We start from the raw sequence: 22,892 nt of genomic DNA, 5'->3' as shown, positions 1-22,892 counted from the left end.
ATACAGCAGTGATTGAAAAAAAAAAAAAAAAAAATAAAAAATTCTAGAAATGATATTTCCACCCCGTTTTAGCATTTCTTCTAGGCTTATAATAACATAAGCTTCCTTCACGAATCCACCATAAAAGGCTACCAAATCCCTTTCTCCTCTTCTGCGACTCCCCCAAAGCCTTTCTACTTCTTCTTCTACCTCGGAGAAAAAAAAGGGGTGCAATTTTACCCGCCCCACCCCCTTTTTTCATCCATCCCTTCCCTTTTATCTTTGCAATTTTAGGGTTAGGGTTTCTAAATAATTCCAGGCCTCGGGTTCGTCGATTTTGGTACGAGATCTCTTTCTCTTACGATTGTTTGGTATGTTTAGTTTGTCGATTTGTGCATTCGGTTTTTTCTAGATGTAAAACCCTAGCTAGGAATATTGTTTTCCTTTTTCCTTATTAATGTTGAGATATTATTGTTATTATTAGGATTAGGATTAGGATTAGGATTAGGATTCGGATTAGGCTACTAATATTGACACTGCCAAGTTTTAATAATTGCACAAACTCAGCATGTCTCTCCTTTTTAATTGGCTTCTGGGAGATTTTTGGGTACTGTAATAACCTTTGACAAGCCGACCCCAACTAGTTTGGGACAAAGGCTTAATTGAGTTGTAATAACCTTTGACAGTTGTTTAAACAATAAAAGACAAGATGAGTTTGTGCAATTATCAAACCATGGTAATGCCAATGTCAGTAGCCTATCATCATCATCATCACTGCAATGATTTCTATCTCACTACTTCAAGCTTCATTTACTAGTGGCTATCCATTTTTGTGAACTTGCAAATGTGATAAGGTGTTTAAATAACCGAAAAATAAACATGAAAGGGCTTTTGGAAGTTGCACTTAAGGATTGATGATGTTGATTCTGAGCTTGTGATTTTGTTTCTTCTTGAACGAATAATTTGGATTGGATTTCTCTTAACTTTTTTTGCTTGTTAATGCAATATCCTAACTTAACCAGAAATACATGATTAGGCTTCTCTTTTTGTTCCTCTGAAGTGATGATTTTCACCTTTTATCTGTTGTTAGTTTGTAAATCTAAACAAGAAATGTACTTTTCTCATTGTGTTTGTATAATTATATCCACAATAGAAGCTTTGGAGGTTGGTAATGCTTATAAAATCATCTGCTGTGTGTTCCAACTTATAATATGTTTAATCCCTCTCAACATGTAAGAGTGGATAGTCGAGTTCCTTTGTGTCCATGTGCATCTTGTAGTCTTGCTTGCATAACCCTTAGCCCCATGACCACCGGGATGCAATTGATTGCCTTCCTGTCATCACATAGCAGATAAGCTATCTTTATCCAGATTTAGTTTATCCAAAAATATGTACTTGATTGTTTATGTGCTGCTTGTATGCAGCCGTTAGTTCAAACCTTAGTTATCAATTCCGTTCTGTTCCGGCCGGAATGGACCGGAATTCCGGCTCGGAATCCGGAACAGTTTGGGCATATTTTCCGTTCTGGCCGGAATTCCGGTCCATTCCGGCAGAATGCCCTGTTTCGCCCAGAATCGATTGAAAATGCACAAATTTTTTGAAAAAAATACGACAATGCCATTATAGCCGTTGGGATTGCTTTTTGACCCTTTACCCTCATTTTATGACCGTTTATGACCATTTTATGGCCGTTGGAATGCACCGGAATGACAGAAATCCCACCCGAATTCTGTTTTGGTGGCCAAAACGGAATGGCCACCGGAACGGAATTTACAACTAAGGTTCAAACATAAAATCTGATTTATACGCATCCGGGTTATTTCTTATTTGTCTTGTTTTTTCTTGTGTAGGTATTAATTCTTTGAAAATTTGATCAAATGTTGAAACTTGAAATCTCATACCTTATTATGCTGACCGTGTGTGTTGCAAGCGGGCATTCATCAATAGAAGTACCTATTTCACATACCTTGAAATGGTGTCCTTGTGGGCAAGTTTCAATTTTAAGTTTCTTTCTTGTTGATTTTTTGGAGCATGGTTATGTCATCACCAATGTAATTTTCTCGGGTTATTAGATGAAGCGTCTTATCATTATCTTTAAAAAAACAAATAAACAGATTGGATATACCATTAAAAAAAATAATTAAAAAATTTGGATAGGTATTTTTTACCTTTTCCATGTTCAAATTGTCATTGACTAATCTTGTGCACTTGCACTGTTTGCATGCTATTATTATACAGATCTTGGAATTGCTAGCTGGTCCGTACCATGGCTGGGTCTCTGGTTCTGTCATCATTCCCCTCTGCTACAGTTGTTAGTGAAAACCATGACCTATCTCAAGGCTCCGGGAAAACCAGAAAGACGACTAATGTGCGAATGCAAGGTTTCATGGGATTTCAGGGAGGGAAAACCAAAAAAATTGTTGGAAAGACGACTAATGTGCAGACAAGGCCCCTGAGAATGCAAAATTTCACAGGATTACGGGGATCTAATTCTTTGGACACGATGGTAAGATCCGACCGTGATTTTTATTCTGTCGTTGAATCTGCTATTTCTGCTCCACGGGGAAAGGGTAGCCGTGCCGTTGCCGTAGCCATGTTCGAACGCTTCACTGAAAAGGCAATTAAAGTTATTATGCTTGCACAAGAGGAAGCAAGACGACTAGGGCACAATTTTGTTGGAACAGAGCAGATTTTGCTTGGCCTTATAGGTGAAGGGACTGGTATTGCTGCAAAAGTTCTGAAATCCATGGGAATTAGCCTAAAGGATGCCCGCATTGAAGTGGAAAAAATTATTGGAAGGGGTAGTGGATTTGTGGCTGTGGAGATCCCATTTACTCCTCGTGCGAAACGAGTTTTGGAACTTTCATTAGAGGAAGCCCGCCAACTCGGTATCTTCTTTCAGACCTGATACCATCAATTGTTCAAAAAAGAAAAAAACACCTAATTTTCTTTTCAAAAGTGTTTTTTAACTGTGTGAAGTTTCTCCATGTATGGCCTTCGTATCTGCACAGAAGAATAATGTTTGATTTCATTGAGGGAAACTTACTAATTAAAAAACTTTTGAGTTACTCAAGGGATATACCAATTTAAAATTGTAATGTTTCAGGTCATAACTATATTGGATCAGAACACTTGCTTCTGGGACTGCTCCGCGAAGGTGAAGGTGTAGCGGCTCGGGTGCTTGAGAACCTTGGAGCTGACTCTAGTAACATTCGTACACAGGCAAGTTTTTCATACCCCCATACTTATTATTCTTCTAATCCAATTTACTTATGATATCCCACTCACCTGATTGCAAAATCTTAACTTTTGATATAAGTAGGTTATCCGCATGGTGGGTGAAAGTACTGAGGCTGTTGGTGCTGGGGTTGGAGGAGGAAGCAGTGGAAATAAGATGCCCACTCTTGAGGAGTATGGCACCAATCTGACAAAGCTGGCAGAGGAGGTACGTGCGTAATTTTTATTTCACTACGATGCATGCAGCCACATTGCACTCTGTCCATTAAAAAAAGAAGTTTCTAAACATATGTTGTCTTTTCAGGGTAAATTAGATCCCGTTGTTGGTAGGCAGCAGCAAATAGAGCGTGTGACCCAAATTTTAGGCAGGCGGACAAAGAACAATCCTTGTCTTATTGGAGAGCCCGGTGTTGGGAAGACAGCAATTGCAGAAGGGCTTGCTCAACGCATTGCAACTGGGGATGTTCCAGAAACAATTGAGGGGAAGAAGGTGAGAATGTTTTTTTATTCTCAATTGTTGCCTAATTAACTGAGTTGTAATTAGTGCTTTCATGTCTCAATTATAATCATGATTTTTTATTTCCATTATTGCACAAATTTGTTTATGCTTTATTCGTTTATGAAATTGTTTCGGGGAAATAAACTTCGTCCGGGTCATGGACAGCTACTTTACATTAGCATGATTTGGACCCTTACCTGTGGTACTCCATTGTGTAAGATTTATTGGCTGAACCCCACTATTATGGAACATTCCTATACATCCACTCACTGGCCTTCAAATGGATGGGTAAGAAAAAATTGAGGAATGTTCCGGATTCAAGTACTTTGAATGGTTTGGACTTTGGATTGTTTGATTGGAGTGGTTTCAGGCTGTGGCATCTGTGGTGGTTCTTTCCTGGATGAAGTGGATGAAGGGTCTTGAGATCATACTGCCCACAAATTAGTGGGCCTGGAGGACTCAGATGGTTCAAACATAGGGTTAACATATCAATTTCTGGGATCATAAGAGCACAAGAAATGGTTTCTAATTAAGATTACTAGAATTTAGGGTCCGTTCACTTGTTTTCTCGCTACAGGAAAATAAAAGAAAGGAAAGGAATCTGACGTGGCAAAATGGAAAAGAAAGGAAAAGAAACTGTGACGGGAAACCTGTTTTCTGTTTTCTCGCTGTTCACTTGCCCAGATTAAATGGAAAAGAAAGGAAAAGGTAGCTTGTATTTTCTTGCGACAGTGAGAAAATCGTTTTCTTATCAAATCGTTGGGAAAATAGTTGAGGGAAAGGAAAAGAAAGCAGAATTTCCACGTAATATTTTTGGTTTTCCACGTCAGTATCACTAGTTTCCCGGGAAACGATGAGAACAACACTATTTGTGCTTTCTCGGGAAAAAAATGAGTGATTTTCCTTTCCTTTCTAGCGCCAGGAAGACAAGTGAACACAGTCTTACATTCCCAAATTGAAATAAACAACAAATAATAATCAAAGAAACTCCATTTCAAAAAAAAATAATCAAAGAAACTAGAATTTTCATAAAGATCCAAAGCTTTAAGATTAATTCATCAGTAGAATTCAAACTCATTCTAGTAAAAGTTCCAGCAATAGGTTATAATCAAAAGAAAATAAACTAACTTTGCAAGGAAATCAGATCTCAATAAAATTCTATCAAACTAATCCGATATGCCAACTATTGTCTAACTACAGTCCAAAAGGAGTCTAACAATATAAGGAGGCTAATGAGGTTTGTAGGTTCGGACTATGAAGTAGGGGAATAAGATGGGAAAGATTAAGGCCAAGGGTGAGAGAATTTTGTTTTGGGAAATATGGGTTGGTTAATAAGAAAAGCAATAATGGATATGTACCTGGGATGACAGACAGGTCCTTAGGTGTCATCTTGGTACAGGTGGTTTCCAAGAGGGTGAATGGGCATAGCTGGAGTATAGAGATAAGGGGTTGATCCGAGAGAGAGAGAGAGAGAGAGAGAGAGAGAGAGAGAGAGAGAGAGAGAGAGAGAGAGAGAGAGAGAGAGAGAGAGAGAGAGAGAGAGAGAGAGAGAGAGAGAGAGGAAATAATGGATCTGTACCTGAGATGACGGACAGGTCCTTAGGTGTCATCTTGCTACAGGTGGTCTCCAAGAGGGAGAAGGGGGATAGCTGGAGTATAAAGGTAAGGGGTTGATGAGAGAGAGAGAGAGAGAGAGAGAGAGAGAGAGAGAGAGAGAGAGAGAGAGAGAGAGAGACGTTTATGAGCCCAATCGTGTGGGAATGGTTTATGAACCCAACCGAAGAGGTTGAAACAAAGAGAAAGGGAGAAATGGAGGGGAAAATAGACGTCAGACTACAGGGAAAAAGATGGGAGTGAGAGAAAAGAATGTAAGGGAGGAAATGGTGAGATGGGTGGTGGAAGATGAGGGGAGAATGGTGAAAGGAAGGAGGGAGAGATGTAGCGAGGAGGGAAGGAGAGTGGACTAAGAAGGTGGAAATAGATTAGAGAGGGAGATGGAGGAAAGGGGGAGAGGGTCTCAGTTTCACATTTTTTCAAGATTACAGCTTTGGTGGAGGTTCAAGGATATTTATATGGAGGGCTTAGTTATGTAAGTGATGTCCCGTCATACTTGACCAATATGTAAAAAGAAAAGGTATTAAAAGGACTTTAAGTGGATTTTAGGGATTTAGTCAATAGAAAATAAGAAATAAGTGGGCTAGGGCTAAAAGCTGTAAAAGATGTGTTTAAAATGATACGTGTGCTATAGAAAAAGGGGGTTGAGGTGGGGCCATAGGCTGATGTGAGCATCCCCCACACTTAGGCTAAATAAAATGCTAATCAATCATATTAAATACTATCTAAAAGAAAAATAGCACATGTCCAATTGTCCATTTGAAAAATCTAAATATAACGGATAATATGATGATTGGATCACACCATCTAATTAGCCTGCGTCTCATACAGAAAGCTTTGTCATAATACTGTTCTTGATTTTTTTATGGTAATTTTATGGATATATGGGTTTTTCAGCAATACTGGATTGATTTCTTTATTCTTTTGATGGACTTCTCTGCTTTTAGATTCTTTTACAGAAATTGTTTCTCATGTAAATCAGGTGATTACCCTTGATATGGGTCTTCTCGTTGCTGGCACGAAATATCGTGGAGAGTTTGAGGAAAGGTTAAAGAAGCTGATGGAAGAAATTAAACAAAGTGATGAGATTATACTCTTTATTGATGAGGTACATACTCTAATTGGAGCGGGAGCTGCCGAGGGTGCCATTGATGCTGCAAACATCTTGAAACCAGCACTTGCAAGAGGTGAACTGCAGGTAATTTAGTTTTCATACCTACATACGGGGTCTCCTTACTCCCACGTCACTTCTGTTTTATATCATTTAGGAGTAATAGTCTGTTGACTTGTATTAATCCCTTACATTGTTAACTGCGTGGACTGGAAATTTGATTGAAAGAGGGAAAATTGGTTGTGCCCCATTTTCTTCGTGGTTATATTGGGGCTTTAACATATCTTGTTGTAGTAAGTGCTAAAGTACATTTTTCATTTGGTGCAGTGTATTGGAGCTACTACCCTCGATGAATACAGAAAGCACATTGAGAAAGACCCGGCTTTGGAAAGGCGATTCCAACCTGTAAAGGTGCCCGAACCATCTGTTGATGAGACAATACAAATTCTGAAAGGGCTACGAGAACGATATGAGCTTCACCATAAGCTTCGTTATACAGATGAGGCCCTAGTTGCTGCTGCACAATTGTCATACCAGTACATCAGGTTTGTAGTGTTACAGTCATTGTTTTAAATTTCGGCCCGGGCAAAATTTGGTCATTTTGACCGAAAATGTAAAAATTTTGGCCAAAATGACTGAAATTTGAAAAAAAATTACTACCGAAACCGAAATTTAAATCCATGGTTACAGTAATAGCAATCTTTTAATACTGATCTGCGTGTGCGCTGTTTGTTCAGTATTTAGGAAAGGGAATACAATCATTCCGCATCTCTTTTGAAAGGAAACCATGAAATGATAGATTAAAGCTTGACCAACTTGGGCTAGATTCTCTAAACCCATCTATGTGCCTAATACATATTCTTATAGATCATGAATGTTGAACACACTTTATTTCCTTGATGCCAACTTTATGCTGAATTTTTGAAAACTGGAATAGTTCGGCAGGTTCACTTGGAATCTGGAGGTTGGCGGGACCGGCCAAAATGGTTGGTTTTCATATGAACCAATAATTTGATTCAATTTTGTCCTACGTCTTCTCATTCATTAAATAGACTTTTCCCTCCCATTTTTATCAGAAAGAGGGTTATGGAATTGCATTGTTCAATCTCCATTTATTGTCTTATTGGAGTTCTGCCCAACTTAAGCATAAGGTGGATTGATAATCGCTACTTATTCTAACATAAAAGCAAGGAAGGAAATGAAATGTATCGAACTTCTAATACTGTTTTTATTATTACTATCTTCTGAAACAGTTGAAAATTTGATAAAGAAAAAAATACAAAGAAAGTGCTTCATCTCTAGCCACTAAAAAAAAAAAAGAAAAGAAAAGAAAAGAAAGTGGTACATCTCATATAGAAAATTCCACGCTACAATTAGATCTCTATGGACCCCGCTCCTAGCAAGGGAGTCTGCTAAATCAATTGTAATCTAAAAACAAATAATGAAGAAGAATTCTCCCCATTATGGCAAATGCAGCGTCAGGAATGGCAGTCAATGATGACTGCTAGCTCAAATTCTTGGAACTGAAGGCTAAGAGAACTCACCGTTTCATTACCTACAAGATAGATGTAGGGCTGGGAACGGGGCAGGGCAGGGCTGAATGTTGCATCCCCCATCCCCTTCCCCTCTGCGGGGAATTTTTTTCGTCCCCGCCCCCTCCCCGTTGAGGGGATGGCGGGGAATCCCCATCCCCTCCCCGCGGGGAATATCCAATCCGCATCCCCTCCCCCGCACCCTACGGGGACAAAATCCCCGCCCCATCCCTACCCTGAAATTGATGTTGGCACTCCCATGTTTTGATATTTTTGGCTAACTCATCTTGTCTTTTAATTTTTGAACAGTTGTCAGATGTTAATACTAATATACGAAGAAAAGACATGCTGTATTTGTGCACTTATCAAAATATGGTAGTGCTAATATCACTAGCCTATAAGAAATATATTCCTAGTTCTCATGAAAAATAGTAAAACACTTGAAAATAATAATAAAATAAATCAACGATTGGATATTGAACGGGGCGGGGCGGGGCCAAATCTATCTCGTTTCCCTCCCCGTCCCCGTCCCCCTCTACGGGGAATTTTTTAAATCCCCGTCCCCGTCCCCCTTCCCGCTCAAATCACGGAATCCCCGTCCCATGCGGGTCGGGCCGGACCGGATCCTCGTTTTCACGGGTGAAATTGCCAGCCCTAGATAGATGAGAAGCCCCACACAAAGCTATGACAATTTTTTTTTAATGGTAGGGAAAACTTTATTCTACTCAACTCAACTAAGCCTTTGTCCCAAACTAGTTGGGGTCGGCTAATGAATCCTTTAGAAAATTTTAATCTACCCGACTCAAATTGAGTAAGTCTAATCTTGACACTAGTTGGGTTCGTCTACATGGATCATTTTCTTCCATTCTCTCCTATCCAAGGTCATGTTCTCTGTTATGTTCTTAGCCATCAAGCCTTTCCTCACTGTTTCTACCCAAGTTGTTTTCAGTTTACCCCTACCTCTTTTTACTCCATCAACTTGGCAAGAGTCACTTCTTCTCACTGGAGCATCCAAAGGCTACGTTGGATATTCCCAAACCATCTTAAGCGGTGCTCTCTCATCTCCTCTCTCATCTTCTCCTCAAGGGGGAAAACTTTGTTAAAAAAGAAAAATAAGGGGAGACATGATCGAGGTGGCCGGTACAATAAGAGAGGAAAAATTGAAAATAGGATAGCAAGCATTAAACCACAGAAGCCCTCAAGGGGGGGAAGGAAATAAAAAATCTCTAGAACGTCCCTGCCCACTTCGGCTCGAGCTAATTTGCCCGTCATTGTTCGCCGAAAACGAACATGAAAATCTGTTGCTCGCTCCAGTATCTTGTCTAGCACATCATTAAACCTCCATGAGGAGGATGGCTGGCATCCAATCATTTGATTACATTGAGCGAGTCGCTCTACAATGAACCTGCTTAATTTTCTTTCCACAGTTAAGCTAATGCCTTGAAAAACTGATCCCAGTTTCGCTTCATTAGAGTATGTGATAACAATGGGGCCGGAGAAAGCCCGCTTAGTAGACCCCTGATCGTCCGTAAGGACTCCACCAACACCTGCAGGTCCCGGATTGCCTAAACTCGAAACTTCGAAATTTAGCCATGGTTTTAAATTTCGGCCGAAACGTTTCGGTTTCGGTGGAAAACGAAACGAAATTCACAGTGAGTCGGAAAAGTACCAAATTTCGCCGAAACGTTTCGTTTGGGTAAAATTTCGGTGAAACGTTTCGGTGAAGTACAAAATTTCGGTGAAATTTCGGAAATTTAGGTGAAACGTTTCGGAAATTTCCGAAAATTCACCGAAATTTCAGTGAAATTTTTACAAGATTTCGTCCGAAATTTCATACCGAAACCGAAACGTTTCGGTTTCGGTGATGACCGAAACCAAAACCGAAACCGAGATTTAAAACCTTGAATTTAGCTTAAAAAACCCTTGGTCATGAGGGGATTGCTGAGGCACAGGGACTTCTTGTTTTCCCGATACCCCTGATCGTCCATAAGGACTCCTCCAACGCCTGGAGATCCTGGATTGCCTAAACTCGAACCTTCGAAATTTAGCTTAAAAAACCCTTGATCAGGAGGGGACTGCGGAGGCATAGGGATTGCCTTGTTTTCCCTTGAAGCAAATCTATCTCGAGCATCTTCATAAGTCGGTGCTCGAGATAAACATGAAACTAGGGGGAGTCTTTACCCAAGCAATAGTTAGCGATATGACTTTTATAAACAAGTAATGTGGGCTTTTAACAAGGCATCTGAAGAGTCTGTCATTTCCTTCCTTCCAAAACCCATATTGAGGCCAATAACACTACTCTCCATAAAATTCTTCCTCTGCTCCTCCAAGGAGTAAACATCCAACTAGCTAAGAGATCTACCAACCTCTCAGGGAAGACCCAAGATAAGCCAAATCTCCCAAGAATGCACACCCAAATCTCATGTATGAATAAATGATCAACGGTCTCTCCCGCCTCAATGCATAAGGCACAATGATCGATGATTATCATCTGACGATTCCAAAGATGATCCACCATCTGGATATTGTTTTGCAATGTTATCCACCCAAACACGCATACTCGAGGAGGAGCTGGAATGCTCCACACTCTTGCTAGATGCGATGAGTGAGGATTAGGAACAAGGTGAAGGTAGAAGGATTTGATAGAGAATACCCTAGACGAACTCCAGATTCAAACGCTTTTGTCCCTTCCTGACTTCTTAATGTAACGAGTTTCCAACAAATTAAGGAGGCGAGCATTTCCATTCATTTCTCGATCAAAGGAATTCCTTCTAAACTTTATTTTCCATGAGATTTGGCCCTTCTCCCACTGAAAGCATTCCTTAACTAAGGCTTCCTTATCAGATGCTACAACATACAAGTCAGGGAATACCATAGCCAAAACTAATCCCTCACACCATTGTCATGCCAAAACTTTATCTTGTCCCTAGTGTAAACACTTTATCTGTTATCTTCGTAAAAAATATGCTTAATCTTCAAGATATCCCTCCAAACTGTCAGCCCCTTACCCCCAAGACGAATGGCAGGGATCCGCCTTCCAGGATAAGAGCCATGCTTACTTTCAATAACCTTAGTCCACAACTGAGATTGCTCTTCCCCATTCCTCCATAGTCATTTCCCTAGAAGAGAATTATTCACATTTCTCAATCAGAGAATTATTCTCATTTCTCAAATCCTCCAACTTTAATCGGGTTGTAGATTTCACCCTAACTAACAAGGTGAATCTTCTTTTTCTCCTTTAAACCTCCGTATAAGAAGTTCCTCCGAGGCTACTCATTCCTGTTAATTACACTGATTGGGCATTTAAAGAGAGATAGAAAATACCTAGAGAGATAGAAAATATATAGCCATATAGGTATGTTAGTATGTTTGTAAGGACTGCTTTGATGAGCATTATTCTAGATTTCTACATCCCAATGATACTAGGCCCCGCTTCCAAGAGGCTAACCTTTTCTGCACCCTTTCAACTATTGGATGTCAAACCTGCTTCTTAGGTCTCCCCTCGGCAAACTGTAATCAGAGATTTGTTGTTGGAAATTGATCAACTGAGCAACCGATGGGATTCCCCAGGTTTCTGTGTCGTTGTCGAGTAATTGAACTCTCAATAATCTAGATTTCCCAAAGTTGGTTCTTTGCCTAGTAATGATTTCATAGCAACACAGTACATCTTTAAGATTCATAACTTTATGTTCATCTGCTTCACTGGAAATAAAGATGTCATCAGCAATCTGGTTAAAACCTTCTATGATCCCCATCCATTTTTCTTTGTCAATCATCCTGCTTAAAGTTTCTGCTACTATACATTTTCACAAAAGTTTCCGCTACTATCATGAATAAGAGAGAGAGAGAGCGAGAGGGTGAGGGTGAGGGTGTTCCTGCCTCAATCCCCTGGATGACTTGAAGAAGCATTTAGGAGAGCCGTTCACCAAAATGGAAAAACATGCCGATGACACACATCATCTAATCCAAGGCTGCCATCAGTCGCCAAAGTTCATCTGCCCTATCAAATAATCAAGGCAATTCCAATCCACTCTATCATATGCTTTCTCCATATTCAGTTTGCAAACTACCCCTCTTAATCCAGCTTTGAAGTATAAATCCCTCGCTTCATTAGCAATCAAGGTACTAACTGATAGGTCTGAAGTCCAGCACTGATTGATGTCAGTGCTAAAGATAAACTTGAAGTGCGATAACATCTTCACCTAGTAAGCGGTATAACTTTTATGTAAATAATGGTTATGTTGGGGTTGAATGGGTAAATTAAGAATTAGAAGCTATTTGCTGTTTTTCTCATTGACTAAAATTTACCCTTTTAATAACATTGGATGGCTCACATTAGAAGTTTTGCATATTTACCCCATCTTAACAATGCACGAGTTGCTTAATTTATTTAAATGTACTCTTTATTATCATAATTCCTTCATCCATTGTATCTTATTTCGTGTTTCTGATAAACATGGATATTTAAAATTCTTTAGCGTCACTTGCAACACCTATGTATCCATCCTTACTGGGATGGCCTCACTGGTACCTTCCTAGTATTCTTGCTCACTCTGCCTTACTAGTATAGAAGTAAATCTGTTTTTCTTCTCATCCATCTTTCCGTGTGCCACAGTGACCGATTCCTCCCCGATAAAGCAATTGATTTGGTTGATGAGGCTGGTTCTCGTGTTCGGCTTCGCCATGCACAGGTCTCTGTTCTTGTTTTAATCTTATCAATGCTTAGTAACTCCGTCTCTACTGTACATTGAGTGGATATCTCTTTCTGTGGCAGCTCCCTGAGGATGCCAGAGAGCTTGACAAAGAACTCAGGCAGATCACCAAAGAGAAAAATGAAGCTGTCCGTAGCCAAGACTTCGAAAAGGTACTTCTAAGTTCTAACTCCATTGTTTGGTAATATAGACGGGGATAACCCTGTCATCCACTTCAGTAAAGCAGCTGAGCCATAAAACTCAGTGCAAACAACTGAAGGAAAATTATGCGTTCATTACAGTAAAATCCTCTCCTCTCAAGTGCAAAGTTTTAAATGTCCGTTTCGGCTATCACCGAAACCGAAAGTTTGAAATCATGTAAATTTTTGACAAAAAATTCGGTTTTTTAAAATTTCGGCTGAAAAGTATAAAATTTCGGTGGAAGAAATTTTGTAAATAAGGTGAAAAAATGAATAATGAAATTTCAGCCAAAATTACGGTTAAATCATGTAAAATCTGATTCAATGTAATTTTGACCGAAACCGATATCGAAATTTCGGCCAAAATTTAAAATATCACCAAGGCCTCCCTTCTCCGGCACTCTTACCCTCCTACAGCTACATGACAAAAATGTGGTGCTATATATGTGTTCAAACTAATAGTAAACGGGAAATGATATCCACATTCCCATATCTTGATAGAAGTATTCTTATTACACTTCAGCCGTTAAAGGCTGTTACAATTCCCAAAAGTTTCTAAGATCCAGTCATTGAAGTTTTTTATTTTTAACAAAGTGAGGACTTAAATTATCAAAACAAGAGATATTTTCCCTGCATTACGCGCACGCTCCCTTTATAACGTGATTTGACAAAAAGCGTTGAGGTTGTCCACTTTTCATGTCAAATCACGTTATAAGGGGGGGAGCGTGTGCGTAATGTAGGGGAGTGAAAATATTATCTCCCATTCCCTTATATGCGTGTGCATCACTGTTCTATCTAGTCCTTATCCTTTGACTTGGCGTTTCCGTTGTAAAGTTCTCTTGCCAAAATTTTGTATCCTTTATGCTTACACCGCATAATTCTTGACAGGCCGGGGAACTGCGGGATAGGGAAATGGAACTGAAGGCTCAAATCTCAGCCCTAATAGACAAAGGCAAGGAGAGAAGCAAAGCAGAGAGCGAGGCAGGTGATGCAGGCCCCATTGTGACTGAAGTAGACATCCAACACATTGTCTCTTCTTGGACTGGAATCCCCGTTGAGAAAGTCTCTAGTGATGAATCGGACCGTCTCCTTAAAATGGAAGAGACTCTACACAAACGGATCATCGGCCAGGATGAAGCCGTCAAAGCCATTAGCCGGGCCATCCGCCGGGCCCGCGTTGGCCTCAAAAACCCTAACCGCCCAATTGCAAGTTTCATATTTTCTGGCCCAACTGGTGTAGGAAAATCTGAATTAGCAAAGGCTTTAGCTGCCTACTACTTTGGCTCCGAGGAAGCCATGATTAGACTTGATATGAGCGAGTTCATGGAAAGACACACAGTCTCGAAGCTCATTGGCTCACCACCGGGCTATGTTGGGTACACCGAGGGTGGCCAACTGACCGAAGCCGTTCGACGCCGTCCCTACACTGTCGTCCTATTTGACGAGATAGAAAAGGCTCACCCCGATGTCTTTAACATGATGCTTCAGATTTTGGAAGACGGGAGGTTGACGGATAGCAAGGGACGGACCGTGGATTTCAAGAACACACTTCTTATAATGACGTCCAATGTCGGAAGTAGTGTGATCGAAAAGGGTGGTCGCAGAATTGGGTTTGATCTCGACTATGACGAGAAGGATAGCAGTTATAACCGGATAAAGAGTTTGGTGACAGAGGAATTGAAGCAATATTTCCGGCCGGAGTTCCTAAACAGGTTGGATGAGATGATTGTTTTCCGGCAGCTAACGAAACTAGAGGTGAAGGAGATCGCGGACATAATGTTGAAGGAGGTGTTTCAGAGGATGAAGGTGAAGGAGATAGAACTTCAGGTCACAGAGAGGTTTAGAGACAGGGTGGTGGAGGAAGGATATAGCCCGAGTTATGGGGCGAGGCCCTTAAGAAGGGCTATCATGAGGTTGTTGGAGGATAGTTTGGCGGAGAAAATGCTCGCCGGAGAGATTAAGGAGGGAGATTCAGCTATCGTGGACGTTGATTCTGATGGCAACGTGACGGTTCTCAATGGTAGCACTGGCATTCCCGATTCTTTACATCCGCCAGTTCTTGTGTGATTCTCATCCATGGGTAAGTTGTATTAATACTTAAAAACCTGGATTTTCATGTACTCTTTCTCATAAAACTACTTTCAGTAGTACTTTATTTACTTTTATTTCAGACAGTTCACCTAGTCCATCTAGTCTTCATATAAATTTTCAGTTTTGCTGAGTTACAACCCTATAAGTTGGAATGACTGAGCATTGACCTAACCCTGTTACTATTTTTGTTTTTTCCAATTGAAAGGGAAGTGTTATAGATTGGTGTTATGTAATGAAAGTCAGCAAAGAAGCGTTCTACTTATCTTTATTTGCAAGAAACAGTCTTTCTCATAAAACTACTTTCAGAGGTAGTACCAGTAGCAGTAGATAGTGATAATGGCCATGGATGTTGCCAGAGTAGTTTGCTGACTTCCATGTTGAATTTATTGTTCACTCATTCAAGGGAATTTTTCCAAACAGTTGGAAGGGAAGTGTTATAGATTGTTTTTGATGTAATCGAAGCCACTGAAATCTTTACAGAAAATCAGCTTGTAAGCTTCCAAGAGCTCTGATCATCTTCTTACTAGAACAGCTCTGGCTTTGTGCTCTGAAACTGTTGTAGTTCATGAACTAAGTCCCTGTTTGGATTGCAAGAAAAACATTTTTGATGGAAAACTTTTTCCTGGGATAAATTGCATTCATATTCCGATGATAGCGAAATCTGTTAAACTTTTGGTTTTGCTAACAATGATAGGTTAGCAGGGTCAATCTCTAAGCCAACTCTCCCATGTTAAAATCAATTTCCTAACTCGGGTGGACACCCTCTCACCCTTTAATAAAACCCTAGAATCTTTGTAGCAAAGGTCAAACTACTCCTTTGTTGTCGTATACTAGCTATAGCAAAAGAGCATATCCCTTGAGAATAATAATAAATTCAGGCATGGAAAGTAGCTTAGCACCGACAGGGAGAAACCATTATCTCGGATCTCCATAACTAAAACACTAGCTAATTTTTCCTAATCCCTCCTTTAATTTCCCATTTAGCCAAAGATTCCTTTGACTAAATGGGTTGCAAATAGCAGCAACATTCATTGTATGTAAAATTAGATCATAGCATTCAAAACACACACCTAGAATATGTCAAGATCACATACACAATAGTTCTAAGGAAATTATATTAATCTATTTATGCAAATATCTAGAAAAAAAAATAAAATAAAAACCAATCTCGATCGTCCATTGGCAGTTGATCGATCTTGGCTGGATCTTCTATCGCCTCTCTGGTCAACCTGATATTTGAGGAGGAACACCTCCTCATTGTCAGTTAGATGATAGCAGAGACTAGCCCCTCTATTTATAGAAAAAGAACTCTTAGAGTTCTACTCATAATTGAAATCTAATTAGCTTAATGAACTTAATAGACTAATAAATCTGATATAGTTGAACTCAGGTCTACGGTAATCACCCATGTCTCAATGGTGATAATAGCACTGATTACACTTATACCGATTGCTGATAACTTTGGTCAATGGGTAACTCCAATAATTTCACACTTAATCTCAATCGTCAATTTAGACCGTTGATCTAAGATCAATGATTGTCAACATAAGTTCTTACTTTGTATTGGCACTGGTTATGCTCTCTCTCTCTCTCTCTCTCAAAATTACAACTGTGTAGCAAATAGAAACTTGTGAATATTGTATTGGTGGAGAGAGAGAGAGAGAGAGAGAGAGAGAGAGAGAGTCACTCCTACTCCTACTGCATAAATTAATACCAATCATCCGATCAGTTCGTTTGGATGCCAGAATTTTTTTGGTTCTTGGGACTTTTGTGGAATTTCTGCAGGAAATCCACGTTTGGTTGCTGGTTAAATAGTGGGCTCAAAAAAATCCCACGAACTAAAATAACCCCGCACGAAACCCAAAGCTGGAAAAAAATATATCCAAGGAACCAAAATAATCCCGCACGAAATCCGAGGAACCAAAATAACCAAAAGAAGAACTTTTTTCTTCCCAACAGTTCAAGCAACCAAACAAGGATTTTTATTTTACCGGGATTTTTTTTCCCACCATAGTCCGGTCAACCAAACATGGGATTTTTATTTTACCGGGATACTTCCAGGGAGTTTTTTTTCCCACCAATCTCCCAGGAAGTTTTTTGTTCCACAAAAGTCCCAAGAACCAAAAAAATTCTGGCATCCGAGTCATAGACATGATTATTGGTCCCTATTTGTAAATAAGATTATTTTAGTTTAATTTTATTTGAAGGACATTAAGGCCACTCTGAAAGTGATCATTCACCACATCACCTCTAAAACTATTATAATATTGTTTATAAATTTTAATGGGCTATATGTTTTATGTGATTCCCATCCGTGATAGGAGTTCTTTAGGCTGCTGAAAAATCGATCCAAAATACATATTATATTTAGGATTAGTTTTTCCACGGCTAGTGAACCTCCTTTCTCCGGCCAAACTCTTCTGGTAGAGACTCAAATCAGCTTGGTCTTACCCAGCCCCTAGAGATTGCTAGTTTTCATTTTCTGTTGAAAATTTACTCCTAAATATGAATACTTAGGCCATGTTTGGCAACTATATGTAATTTTTTTTCATGGAATATTAGTTTACCAAGTGTCGAGAGAGGAATAAAGAGTGTGGGATGTTGGGGTTCCACGCAAAAACACTAGTCCCACATCGGACATGTGAAATGGATGTGGATTGGTTACATGGGAATGGGCACCCTCCCTCTAACAGCTAGCTTTTAGGGGTGTGTTCTATCCGGTTAGATCTCCCTACATGGGAGAGGGAGAGAATTGAGAGGGCATGAGTGAGGAGATGGTGAGTAGTGAGTACCGGCTGAAAAATAGGGAAAACAAAAACTATATTTTGAGTAGAAATTTTCTTTTCTCTATTTTTTAGCTACTTTTCACGCTCTGCCCACTTGGACCCTTTCAATTTTCTCTGTTTCCCACTCTCCTCGCCTCTCTCTCACTACTTGATAGCTGCCAAACATGGCCTTAGGGACTGTCTGGATGATGGAAATTATTTTCCAAGATTTCCCCCCCCCTTGGATAATGAGTTTTCCATGAATTTTTTTTCCAAAATCAAAATATTCCCATATTTCAAGGAAAATTGTATTTCTGCTAGACCTTTTTAAAAGGGAGATGATATTTTCACCCCCGTGCATTACGCGCACGCTCCCCTTATAACATGATTTGACGTGAAGAGTGGGCAACTTAAAACGCTTTTTGACGTCAAATCACGTTACAAGGCGGCACATGCATAATGCAGGGGGGTGAAAATATCATCACCCTTTTCATAATTTTTTATAATAGATCCGGACACCCCCTTTTAGGTCATTTTGCTAAGGGTTTTGTTAACGAGTGGCCTCGGGGCAATCGTTAAGATGCATTGGGAAAGGAATTTTACATATGTTTTGATAAAAATTCTCAAACAATGTGAAAAATGATTGGTAAATTCCTTTCCCAATGCACCTTAACGAGTGCCTCACCCGTTAACAAAACCCTTTTGCTAGAACACCGAGTTCTAACTTCAGACTAATGCTCTATAAAAATGTACTGGATCAGCTTTTACAAATTACAAGGTATCATTTTGTGGAAAAAGTCAAGTATCAGCTTAATCTAGATCAATTATTTCCCTATTGATTCCACATTAAGCAGTAAATTAATTTCATCTCATCCCTCTATAAGTCTCAATTCTCATGTCATTAAATTTGTATTGAAAGTGAAGGATCTAAAAGCCTCAATTTCCGACTTTATTAACATATTAACTACCTTTTCTAACACTACTTATTGTATTTCTCACACCTACGGCCAAGGTAAAATGACCTTTAAATTAAATATGATTAACCTTCATGAGATTTCATATGGCGTACGGTGCGAATTCCAGTATTTTTTTAGAAAAGTACAGTGGGGCCCACTTCATAGGACGATCCAGACCATTCATTTGCTGGGTCACAATGTGAATAGGCTGTATCCTATGAATCATCTCTATAGGATGATCCTAAGTCCTAACCCTCCAATCTATAGAGGTTTCTATAATGTACATTCCCTCTACCGATCGGAGGGTTAGGATCATCCCATGGAGATGCTTTTCAGGGAACAGCCCATTTACGCTGTCGCCCAACAAAGGTTGCATCATCCTATGAAGTGGGCTCCACTCTACCTTTTTAAAAATAATGGACTTCACGGGCACACGCACCATATAAAATCTCTTCACGAGTTCTTAATTTTCCTAATTTCTCATAAGTAATGTTCCTTTTGCTGCTTGGCTTTATCAGTACATGAAGATTCCTCACTTGGGTTTTGTATTTTGTTCCCTCTTTTGTTCTTCGTCCTGTTTAGTTTAGTATAAAATCAGCTGTATTATTCTTCTCTACTCACATTTATTTAATGAAAAATGCTCAAAAGACAAGCTCTTGGGCTCCTTTCTAAGAGACACTTACTGGGCTTGTTGATTAAATAGGCAATCAAAATCACAAGCACTAATAAAATAGAAAAATCAAGAGATTCACCATATTCCTGAAAAATTGGGATTATAATCTCTCAACCTCACATCCGATGTCAAAAACTAAAATTTCCCTTGGGCACACCTTCTTTTGATAATTTACAAGTCACTAGCATAAAAGGGCCCTGCTCCTTTCTAATAGAAAATGCACAGTCCATATCTGATGATCAATCACCAGTAAAATACTAGACACTAGCACAAAAGGGCCCCACTTGTAATTAGGTATGTTTATCCAAAAGGCAACTATGCATCTCGCCAAATGTTGTTGAGAACACCTTGATCAAATTATCCCGGATTCCATTAAGCCTTTTTTACTGTTCCCTTAAGCTAAACCATTGATTTTTATAGAAAGAGATCCGTATGTATGTTACAAACCCGATCCGGTTCGCAACGGATTTGATCTTCTTAGAGGGAAGATCAGCCTCTTGACCCACTTCGAGGGAAGGATCAATCCTCCTGTGTACAAAGACACTTTCTGTAACATGTTTCTTCCTTTCAAAACGAACTGTGTACATCTTATTTATAGGAAATCTACTAATCTAGTTAACCCTTATCCCTAAGAATCCTAGCCACAACAGACAGCTAAGAAAGCAAATCCTAAAAGCAATAAAATCTAAACAACTTTATTTCCTCCAAGTGGGCACTTAACAATATATGTTTGGGCCCAATCTGGATTTTAAGGAAATGAATAAAATACAATGAGAGTAAATTTTTAAGCTTGCAAATGTTAGCTTGTTTGAAGACTTAATCTTATAGGGATATTTTCACCATTTTCCATTCCTTTTTAATCAAAGCGGGATACCTTTTAGAAGTCTTTTCCAAAGATTGCTCTCTCTCTAGTGGAGAGGAAGAAAGAAGATAACAAAACCCAAACCCATAATATATACCTTCAACCAACTAATTTACGGTTTTGCAAAGCTATAATGGAAGAAGGGAAGAAGAAAACTTGCGTCAAAACTAAAGTTTGACAATTCCAATTCATTCATAAAAAAAAGCGTTAGAAAAATGATGTGCAAATCTGTAATTTAGGATTCGAGAATACCTTGTAACGAATTAACATCTTAATTTGGGAAGGCATAAATCAACAGTAATTATTCTGTAAGAATAAATTGTAATCAAACAGAGAAATAGTTAGACCACTTATCGAGTTGAGGTACGAAGGGTCTTCACTGCCCTTAAGGCAAATCTCGCCCCCACTATGATAAATCAATGGTGCAGATGAGCGTCTCGGTGTATGCTTCCAGGATACAACAACTCTTGCTCTAGGGGTGTGCACTCACGCAGCCTAGATGCCTAAGAACTCGCTTATATGTGCCAAAAGCCTTGATCAGAAAACCAGAGAGAAGACCAGAGAAGAAAGAGAGGAGAAAAAGAATCCGTTTTCAATATCTTTCTCTAAAACCGATTTTATAGAAAAGTAATCAACACGTTAGGGTGAAACATCGCACTCTTTTAGTGCGTGAGAGACATTTTTCAAACTGTCACTAAACCATGATTAAGGAATCTCAAACGGTAAAAAGAGTTAAAACAAAATAAATAAACTCTTGAACTGTTAAAAGAAAAAGAGAAAAATAAATAATAGAAAAAGAAGCCGGGCCGACAGCACGCGTGTGTGGTAAGACCAAAAGCCCGCCGAATCCAAGTTGGCGATCCGTGTGCGTAGGATCCCCATGACCCCTTGCTCATTCACAAGGCTAAGAGAGTGAAAGTATATATATGGCCACTTTCATCCTCTCACACTTCCCATCTAGGACTAAAGTTTTCTCACGACTTTAGTCCTTTTGGTGGGAAGCCCAAATAATTTGAGTGAGAAGCCCAAAAGCATAAAGCAAGTCCCAAAGAAGGACAAGCATATAATGACTAAAAACACCCCATTGTAAGTTTGAATTACAAAAAGACTTTTTTCACATAAAAAGTCAACAAAAAGTCCCTCTCAAAATGTCCCATACACCTTTTCGGCTTTATTTTTTGAATAAGACTTTTTGCACCAAAAGATATGGCATCACACATACATTCATACTCTCTCTAGCTCTCTCCAACTCTTACAAATTGTAAATGAAGATCCCATCAAATAGACTTCTTATTGTTTCGAGCTGTTTTAAGTTCGAATGGTAATCAAATTCAACCTTATGGAAGAATAAGTCCTACATTTGATACAAGATATTCTTTGCATTAACTTGACTACTTCCTTGTATGAAATTCTAAGGGGGGTGTTTAAAAGCTTTGCTTTTTTGCTTTTGGGTTTGCTAAAATTTTTAAATTCATTAAAAGCTTAAAAAAGAGAAAGTTTTCCCTAAAATGGGTTTTACCTTTTTTATTTATGTTGTTTGGTTGAGAAACATACCTTTTTCTATAATTGAGATTGATGAGGTAATGATGGGGGAAAAGTGGAGAAGGATAGCAACACCTGAGCTAGTTGTAAAGCTAAAGAGAGAAGACAAACAAGGTTGAATGACTAATGTCAGCGGAGGAGTTCTTGGTATAGTTGTTCTTGAATAATTTTGAATTACTGATCCCCCGACAAAAATTGCAAGCAAGGTGACTTGTGACAATAGAACTATCCAGGATTTTATTGGGTCCAAAGCTAATGGAAAAAAAGTTGTACTTGACAGCCTAAGGTTTGTGACTCGCATAAATAGCCATTTTTATGACAAGAAATTCCTTAGTTTTTTTTTTTTTTTTTAAAAAGCAACAATATTTTTTTATGATCTGGTACAAGTATGTTTGGGACAATCCTAAAACAAACGTGTCTTCGTGTCATTTTCCGTTATGAAAAAATGCTTAACGGACACAATTATTAAAGGATATTCGGGTGCAATTATGTAGTGGCTAACCACGACGCGACAATATTAGGGTCAATGACTAGGACAATAATAAACCAAAACATGTTTTCATATCGTTTTTCGTTACGAAAAAATGCTAAAGGATAATATGTCTTCATATCGTTCTTCATTACGGATATTGTGTCTTTTTTTCAAGATCTCTAGCTTAAAGATCTTCGACTTCCTGCCTCCTTGACTATGATTGTTCTCTTTTGTTGATAGTTCTTCTTTCTGTTCTCCCCGTGCTCTTGACCCCTTGGTTGTGAGTCCTTTTTTCATTAATAAATTATTACCATTCTAAAAGGACACAATTATTGTAAAGGATATTTTGGTGCATTTATGTAGTGGCTAATATAATTCGAGTCTTACGATATGGTTGTCACTCTAATCCTCATCCCCGCAATAATGAAGAAAAAAAAAAAAAAACTTGCTAGAACAAATGAAATTTTCTTAGAAAACAAGAAAAATTGAGTTATCCAACTGCTCTTTCCAATTTTTTTTTTCTTCCATAAGCTCATGACGTGTGATGTAGCCGCGTACAACAACGGAAGCACGAAAATAAATCACAAGGAATTAGAAATCGTAGTCGTACGATATCAAAATAGAGAGAAAAAAGAAGAAAGCTCAAACTCTAAGAACAAATTTTTCTC

The 22,892-nt window shown here is 39.0% G+C and overlaps 1 protein-coding gene across 3 annotated transcripts; it reads left to right on the top strand.

Moving 5' to 3' along the window:
- LOC143845747 (ATP-dependent Clp protease ATP-binding subunit ClpA homolog CD4B, chloroplastic) lies at positions 1-15,049 on the top strand. Of its 3 annotated transcripts, none has more exons than XM_077354158.1 (10): positions 1-350; positions 2,218-2,867; positions 3,086-3,201; positions 3,302-3,424; positions 3,521-3,706; positions 6,312-6,527; positions 6,768-6,985; positions 12,588-12,663; positions 12,747-12,836; positions 13,752-15,049. In XM_077354158.1, the coding sequence occupies exons 2-10, from the start codon at positions 2,246-2,248 to the stop codon at positions 14,928-14,930; spliced, it is 2,826 nt and encodes a 941-aa protein (XP_077210273.1). In that variant the 5' UTR covers positions 1-350; positions 2,218-2,245; the 3' UTR covers positions 14,931-15,049. The 3 variants fall into 3 exon arrangements, with proteins under 3 accessions (XP_077210273.1, XP_077210271.1, XP_077210272.1); XM_077354156.1 differs by having other exon boundaries at positions 2-319; XM_077354157.1 differs by lacking the exon at positions 1-350 and adding an exon at positions 1,830-1,966.
- Positions 15,050-22,892: the final 7,843 nt, after the last annotated feature.

The sequence above is a fragment of the Tasmannia lanceolata genome, unplaced genomic scaffold, assembly GCF_043159265.1.
Source record: "Tasmannia lanceolata isolate RefF3 unplaced genomic scaffold, GAP_Taslan_0.1 ptg000015l, whole genome shotgun sequence".
Lineage (NCBI taxonomy): Eukaryota > Viridiplantae > Streptophyta > Magnoliopsida > Canellales > Winteraceae > Tasmannia > Tasmannia lanceolata.
The sequence above is the reverse complement of the archived record's forward strand: the minus strand, read 5'-3'. Positions and strand labels throughout refer to the sequence as shown.